Source organism: Cyprinus carpio, chromosome A15 (genome assembly GCF_018340385.1).
Source record: "Cyprinus carpio isolate SPL01 chromosome A15, ASM1834038v1, whole genome shotgun sequence".
NCBI classification, from domain to species: Eukaryota; Metazoa; Chordata; class Actinopteri; order Cypriniformes; family Cyprinidae; genus Cyprinus; species Cyprinus carpio.
In genome coordinates, this window is record NC_056586.1 from 29,219,158 (window position 1) to 29,227,644 (window position 8,487).

At 33.8% G+C, this 8,487-nt stretch overlaps 1 protein-coding gene across 1 annotated transcript; it reads right to left on the reverse strand.

The window, feature by feature from the left end:
• Positions 1-5,980: 5,980 nt before the first annotated feature.
• LOC109070756 (chymotrypsin-like protease CTRL-1) lies at positions 5,981-8,255 on the reverse strand. The gene is made up of 7 exons (XM_042771667.1): positions 8,126-8,255; positions 7,899-7,999; positions 7,732-7,811; positions 7,542-7,623; positions 6,677-6,857; positions 6,453-6,583; positions 5,981-6,372 (listed from the first exon to the last, which is right to left on the reverse strand). Exons 1-7 carry the CDS (start codon positions 8,178-8,180, stop codon positions 6,211-6,213), a joined length of 792 nt encoding a protein of 263 aa, XP_042627601.1. The 5' UTR covers positions 8,181-8,255; the 3' UTR covers positions 5,981-6,210.
• Between the last annotated feature and the right edge of the window lie 232 nt (positions 8,256-8,487).

The window sequence follows — 8,487 nt, forward strand, 5'->3', positions numbered from 1 at the left end:
TCCTTTTGAACAATATGCACTGTTGATTATTTAAAGTAAAACCAGGAGTGTTTATTAAAGAAAGAATGATCTCATATCCTTGAGTATTTAAATATGTATTTATTTAATAATAAATGTATTATACATTATGGATGCTTAAAAAACAGGTAGAGGTTTGGTTATTTATTTATTTGTTTGTTTGTGTTGTCTAATATAGAATATTTAATTTTGCATGGTCAATTCCCATATTTTTCCATTTAGATTATTGTCATCAAAGATCACATACAGTTAATCTTTAAAAACACTAATAATTTAAGTGTTTAAAAATTCATTGTATTGCCAGATTCCCTTGAACTATTTAAAACTGTTTATTTATTTATTTTTTAGATGAAATAAATAAATAGTGGTTAACCAATAAGATATATATGATATATATTGGTTATCAGACGCAGCATGATAGTTATCATCTTAGTAGAATCAAATGTTCAGGTCATTTACCCCATGATTAAACCTTCCTTATTATAGAATCTTAAACAATAGTCTACCATGATCCCTATCAGTGTCAGTATGGTTTTAGGGGGGCTGTCCCAGTGTACATGGGATGAGTAGCCCCTTGGGTGAGTAATGCTGTCCACTGACATCTTTGTCACTGTCCACACACATCACATCTACGTCTAACCTTTAGTGAGGTGAAAAGCACAATGTCTCAAAAACAGTTCCATTGTGTCATGACATTTACTGCCCATCTTTGAGGTCTGACTCTTAATTGTGTGAAACAATACAGCTGTCTATACAACTCTGAAGAGCTGAGCTGACGGGTGAGAATGTGGATTTTTTTCCTGGAGAAAATAGATCTTTATATATATATAAACTCTCTTTTTAGCATGAAACACCCCCATTCCACCTACTCCATAGCTTTAGTGTTAAGTTTCTTGTTCCTCAGAAACGCAGCATCACCAAACCTAACCGGCTTCAGAAGAGGCACTCACTGAAGGTACAACAGTGGCTCCCAGAGTTGTGGTTTGACTACTGGTATTTCCCTGCATGTTCACCCAAAATTTGCATTATGTAAACACACAATCACCACATCTACCACAGTTATTTTAGACATATGTGCATAGATGACTAGGTTTACATACCTTAGGTCTACTCTCACAAACCTATATGCGTAAACAGAAAGTGATCAACCTTTTTGGACTATTCTGCATATCATTATGTAAAAGAGAACTAAGATGTATACAACTGCGATAGACAGTCACATTTTATATTATACACATTTTATGTATTACTTTTGATATAAAAAGTGATGACACCCTTTGAGTATATTATCTTTTCATCACAGGAATGTGATGGTAATGTAAGGCCTGGGAGTATGAACTAACTGTAACTGAACTTGTGTGAGGGTGAGGTGTCGGTTGAAACCCCCTTTTTAGCCCACATATAGCTCTGCTAACACAATCCCTTATAATGTGGCACGTCTATCAGTTCTATTATACAGGAGTTGCTCTAATTAGTTATTGTGTCTGAGGTGTGGTTTTATCTTGGTTATAAGCTAAACATCTGTATTTGTTTAACTGATGTAAATGTGTAAATATTCAATTACAGTACCATAAACAAGACAAATAAACAAAGGGGTTAAAGAGACCTTTATAAAATACTTGTAGTCAAATTCTTTTTTTTTTTTGAAGACATATTTGAGAAGTAAGTATGTTTCATTTAAAAAAGGGGACGAATATGTTTCAGAATTTCATGTAAAAAATAATAGCAAATTGATGACATAATCCAATGATGTATTGCTGTATTAAATTGTAGTTGTGTTTTGGTTTGTCTGAAGAAACTATTGTTTTAAAAGAGCATTATTTTGCTTTTCACTATTTAAAAATTTATAAACAAAACAATTTAATGCACAACACTTTAGCTACTACTGAGGTGTGATATGGGTAGGATTAGGGACAGGTTTGGTGGTATGGGTTGGTTTAAGGGTTGGTTAAAGGGTCAACAGTGTACAGGTGTCAGTTTGATTGTAAGGGAACATGGTTCAATCTGTGTATATTGTTTTGATAAATTGACAAGTATTTTCATTTCAAAAATAATTTGTTTCCCCCTGTTTATTTATGATACAAGGAATATCCTGTTTAATGATGTACTGAAGAGTAGTATAGTAATGTGAGTGTTGAGGCAATAATTTGTATTTTTATTTATTTTGTACCAAAATTACAATCTGTTATGTCTTTAGCAAGCATTTGGCTAAATTTAACCAGCCACTCTTTACACAAATCTTGTTACATTAGCTAAAAGTCCAATACCCATAAAGATACTAAATGATCAGTAATCATTTATAAACATTTACAAATGATGAATACTTTCAACTTTAGATTGAGTACTGCAAAAACATGAACAAAAGATTAATAAATGATTAGTAAAGATGTGAGAATTGGTCAAATTCAGGTCTTTCAGGACACTTTTTGCCATCGAGATGACTGCTCAGATTAGTAAACATTTATAAACATTTGCTAATGATGAGGGGTTTCCACTTTAGATTGGGTACTACAAAAACAAATAAACAAATAATTAATAGATTATTTGTTAGGATGTGTAAATAGAGGTCTACACAACAAACAAAGATCATTTGAATTGAAAGTTTACTGACATTTGTAAGCATTTCAGTTTACATGAAATAATCGTATGTTAGTCATACGGTAGTTTAGTAAGTTCATTAGTAAACATTAACATTATCTCATATTTCTAGCTATGAGTATATGGTAATTTGTCAAATGTGTGTGTGTGTGTGAATATTAATAATAATAATAATACATAAAAATAATTAATAATAAATAAAAAAATGTATTTAGTATTTTAGTATTTATTCGGTTTAATTTGGCATATATATATATATATATATATATATATATATATATATATATATATATATATATATATATATAGATGAACAGAGATCAGTTAAAATTCGGGCCTCACACCTGCCAGATTCAAGGTTTAGTTTGTAAATAGATTATTACTGTCCTCTAGTGGTTGATCATGAGCAAAGTGTAAATAAGATTTACAGGTGCATCTCAATAAATTAGAATGTCGTGGAAAAGTTCATTTATTTCAGTAATTCAACTCAATTTGTGAAACTCGTGTATTAAATAAATTCAGTGCACACAGACTGAAGTAGTTTAAGTCTTTGGTTCTTTTAATTGTGATGATTTTGGCTCACATTTAACAAAAACCCACCAATTCACTCAACAAATTAGAATACTTCAAAAGACCAATAAAAAAAAAAAACATTTTTAGTGAATTGTTGGCCTTCTGGAAAGTATGTTCATTTACTGTACATGTACTCAATACTTGGTAGGGGCTCCTTTTGCTTTAATTGCTGCCTCAATTCGGCGTGGCATGGAGGTGATCAGTTTGTGGCAACTGCTGAGGTGGTATGGAAGCCCAGGTTTCTTTGACAGTGGCCTTCAGATCATCTGCATTTTTGGTCTCTTGTTTCTCATTTTCCTCTTGACAATACCCCACAGATTCTCTAAACAGAGTGGACAAACACCAGCAGATGACATTGCACCCCAAATCATCACAGACTGTGGAAACTTAACACTGGACTTCAAACAACTTGGGCTGTGAGCTTCTCCAACCCTTCCTCCAGACTCTAGGACCTTGGTTTCCAAATGAAATACAAAACTTGCTCTCATCTGAAAAGAGGACTTTGGACCACTGGGCAACAGTCCAGTTCTTCTTCTCCTTAGCCCAGGTAAGACACCTCTGACGTTGTCTGTGTTTCAGGAGTGGCTTAACAAGAGGAATACAACAACTGTAATCAAATTCCTTGACACGTCTATGTGTGGTGGCTCTTGATGCCTTGACCCCAGCCTCAGTCCATTCCTTGTGAAGTTCACTCAAATTCTTGAATCGATTTTGCTTGACAATCCTCATAAGGCTGCGGTTCTCTCGGTTGGTTGTGCATCTTTTTCTTCCACACTTTTTCTTTCCACTCAACTTGCTTGGTTACAGCACTCTGTGATCAGCCAGCTTCTTTGGCAATGTATGTTTGTGGCTTACCCTCCTTGTGAAGGGTGTCAATGATTGTCTTCTGGAGAACTGTTAGATCAGCAGTCTTCCCCATGATTGTGTAGCCTAGTGAACCAAACTGAGAGACCATTTTGAAGGCTCAGGAAACCTTTGCAGGTGTTTTGAGTTGATTAGCTGATTGGCATGTCACCATATTCAAATTTGTAGAGATAGTGAATTGGTGGGTTTTTGTTAAATGTGAGCCAAAATCATCACAATTAAAAGAACCAAAGATTTAAACTACTTCAGCCTGTGTGCACTGAATTTATTTAATACACAAGTTTTACAATTTGAGTTGAATTACTAAAATAAATGAATTTTTCCATGACATTCTAATTTATTGAGATGCACCTGTATATCAGTTCACTTCAGTGTACACGCAAAGACATTATTCTTCTAGAGTTTTATATTTTAGTCATGGATTTTTTTTTTTTTTTTTTTTTTTTTTTTTTACAATCTCACAGCAAGGTCATGAATCACTAAAACATGCATTACCAAAAATGGACAAAGGTTTACACAACTGGCCTAGAACTGGATCTGCCAGATTGTTGCAATGTAAGTAAATCATAATCCTGAATACCAAGAACAGGCAACAGGTCATTGTTCTCAGGCTGAGTGTATTTTATGGTTGACATTTCCTTCTTGTTAATGCTATTGTTTTGGGGCAGAAGGAATTTTTCCATTATCAGAGTCAGTGTCTGGACTATTACAGACAATGGAACGTATTATTATTTTATTGCTTCTTTCTTGATATAACAATATATATTGCTGCTGAAAAATACAATAAACATTTTTTTGTTCCTTTTTTTATGTCTTATTTTTTAGTGCATACTTATTTCGTTTAGTTTTATTTGTATGCTAATATAGTTATTTTCAATACTTTGAAAAAGCCTTTGTTTTAAATTTACGTTTATCAAGTTTGTTTTAGTAATCGCATGTTTTTTTTTTCTCATTTTATATATTTTTTGTAACATTTCTGTTTAGCTTTAGTTTATTTTTATATCAGTCTTTATTTTATTAGTCTAAGTTATTTTAGCTAGTTGTAAGGAAACATTTATTTTTTAAGTTTTTCATCTAATATCTATATTTAATTTATTTCAGTTAACAAATTTTAAAGAATTTTAATGTTTTTGGTTAACAATAACAACATTATATATATATATATATATATATATATATATATATATATATATATATATATATATATATATATATATATATATATATATATATATATATATATATATATATTTTTTTTTGTTTGTTTATTTTTTTTTTTTTTTTGTTTTTTTTTTTTTTTTTTTATATTTATTTATAGCTAAATTGGTTAATTTAATTTAATTTGATATTATTTTATTTTTCTATTTCATAGGTTTACTTGTAGGGTTACTTTTTATTAAAATTCCAAAATACTTTCCCTAAAATCTCTAACAAATTTGTACATCTGAAAAAATGTCAGTTTTGCCCAGTTACCAAGTCACTCAGTTTAGGTAGGCTAATAGACAGTAATCAGAAAGAGGCTTTATAACTCATTCAGTCAAATTAAACATAATAGTAAAGCTCATAAAAGTTTGAATCTCAAGCAATCAGATTTATTGAGCAATGCATGAGAAAACGTTTTGTACTGTGGCTTTAGCAAAAAAATTTTTTAATAAGATTGTTGAGCAATCTTTTTTAGTTTATTATGGGGTGATTTTTTAAATGTTGTGTGTTTTAGGTGTCATGAAATTGCTTTATAAGCAGTATCAGTTTGTAAAGGTTATGTACAAGTACAAAACTGCACGTACATGCCACAGGATTCAGCACCATGGATAGAGGATTGATTTAAATATTCATTGTTATCTTGGATCTTTCTGATACATAATTTTGTCATTTTTCTGCATTATTTTATGTGGATTATGGCAACATATCCCTATTACATTTCAAATTATTGTCAGTAATTACACTCTGCAACATTCTTCTTTGCTTTTTTTGCATTTTATTTTGCTCATCTCATTTATTGAAACATATTCATTATCTGTACAGCTGAAACAGGAAAACAGTTTGAAGTCACAGACTTCAGCATGAAGTCATCGACTGACCCAAATTCCAAACCCTTAAACAAAAAGACCACCAACAGGGAATCAAAGAAAGCAAATCAATTTTCAGACTGGTGCTCTAGTTGGAAGCGATAGTCCTGTCGATCCAGGAGCGCAGCTGGGGGATGCTTGCGTAGACTGCAGGGAAAAGGGTGTCACATGTGGTTCTTCCCCAGGACACAGCGCCCACCAGAGACCAGACCCCTGAACGCTCACACACCAGAGGACCACCAGAATCACCCTGAGAAAAACACACATTTGATTTGAACAGCAGCAACATTGAGATGGTAATGTGTTTCTTCTTGATCTGTCTTCATATACCTGGCAAGATGAGGAACCAGAGGCTCCAGCACAGATCATAGCATCAGTGATTCTGCTCTGACCCCAGAACTGCCTGCACACAGCAGGACTTATGATGGGTACACCTGTTTGCTGTAGGATCAGAGGGCTTGCTACAAAGAGAAGAAAACATGAAACATTGTCTTGCACAGTAAACAGATGTGTTGTTATTCTCTCAGTATATTTTTGTTTTACAGATGACTTACTTGTGGTGGCAGTTCTACCCCAGCCAGTGGTGAAGCAGCGGGTTCCAGGCAGGATGCTGAGGGCTGATGGAGCCAGACATACAGGAGAGATACGGGGAGTCAGTGTGACTGGAGACCACAGTTTCAGCAGAGCAATGTCATTGTTGAAGGTCGCCCTGCTGTAGAGCGGATGGGTGATGACCTGCACATACAGAAAAGAGGGATGAACAGTTAGTAGTTAAAGCTGACTTACTAGTAGGTAAACAAAGATTAAACGAAACAAAGCATTTTCTTATACCCCGTGTTTTTAGAATGTGTTTTGGATGTTTTCTTTTCTGTACTGAATTTTGTATTTGTAAAAAATGTGTATGTTTATTTTGGTGGGTTTTAGGAATACAATAGCCTGCATTATATACCTCAAAACTTTGATTAGAAAATGACACGTTGAGTGATTTTGTTTTACCTATTTGCACACTTTTCAACTTTTTCAATTCTGGAATATTGTGTTCACCGATCAAAAAACACCAGTTTAACCTTTTAAATGATGGCCATTCAATCACAATGAGAACTATGTGAGTTCAATCAAACAAAGTCCAAAAATAAATGTGCAATCTTTTAGATCACATCTTTGCATAAATTACATGATAAACTACTACTACTACTACAAACATATTTATAATGAATATGTTTTTGTAGTTGTAATGATGACTTGGTTATTAATGTGTTTTTTTTTTTTTTAAACAGAGTAATAATACAACAATTAAAAATGACTTCTATATGTATTCTGTATGTAAGTGACATTGGCTAAAAGCAATGTCGATTGGTCTCTTTTTTAAAATTTCAATTTCAATGTCTCTAATCCACTGAGATCATAAAACATTGTTACCTTGGAAACTAATTTGACCTGGATGGGTTCAACATTGGAGCCATGATTATGTTCTCCAAGAATGACACGGTGAAAGCTGACCCTAAAAAGTGAAAGATAAAGACAAAACTAATTGTAAAATGACAGATAGACAGCTGAAAGAGCATCTTTTAACCACTAATATGATGTTTGTCAGACTGAAGGCTCTTACACGACAGCGCAGTGGGCAGCAGTGAGAACCCAGTTCTGGTTGATCAGGGATCCTCCACAGAAGTGGACACCACTGGGCAACTGTTTCAAAGGTAAAAGCATTGAAAATGTGAAATTTACTCTTTAAGCAAAGCAGACAAATGTGTGTTTGAAATACAGACGAGTTACCTGAAGAGAGACTTGCCAGGGCCAAGAACCAGAGATGGCATTCTGTCCGTTCACAATCCTGCTGCCGATCGTCTGTGGCCTAATCGCAGGCACTCCACAACCTGTTATTACAAAACATAACACATTGTTCATGAGACAAGCATGAGGCAGGAAGCTTTTAATTTAGGTTTTCCATTTTCCATATTTGCCCATCATTATACTTGCAAACTTCTAAAGGAGACACTTACCCAGAGCAGAAGCCACCAGAGCAAAGCAGGTGATGGAGAAGATGGTGAAGGTCATGATGTAGATGAGTGTGTGATAGACTGTATATCACTGATGTAGGTTCTGTAGGTTGTCTCTCTTGCTTTTATATCATTTACAGCAGCTGAAATATCTGAGACGTGATGGAGGTCCATCCCATCAGCTCCGATGAGCTCATAGCTGAGGAATGTTTAGATCTGTTATTGCTGGAGACAATCTGCATCTTTATTGTCCAGAGATGATGTCTTGCGTGCAAAGAGCTTGAATTCTCCATTGTTTGACCTCATGAAGGGGTTTAAGACTTCTGTTTATTTCCTTGAGAAGCATCATGATTCACTTCTCTCAA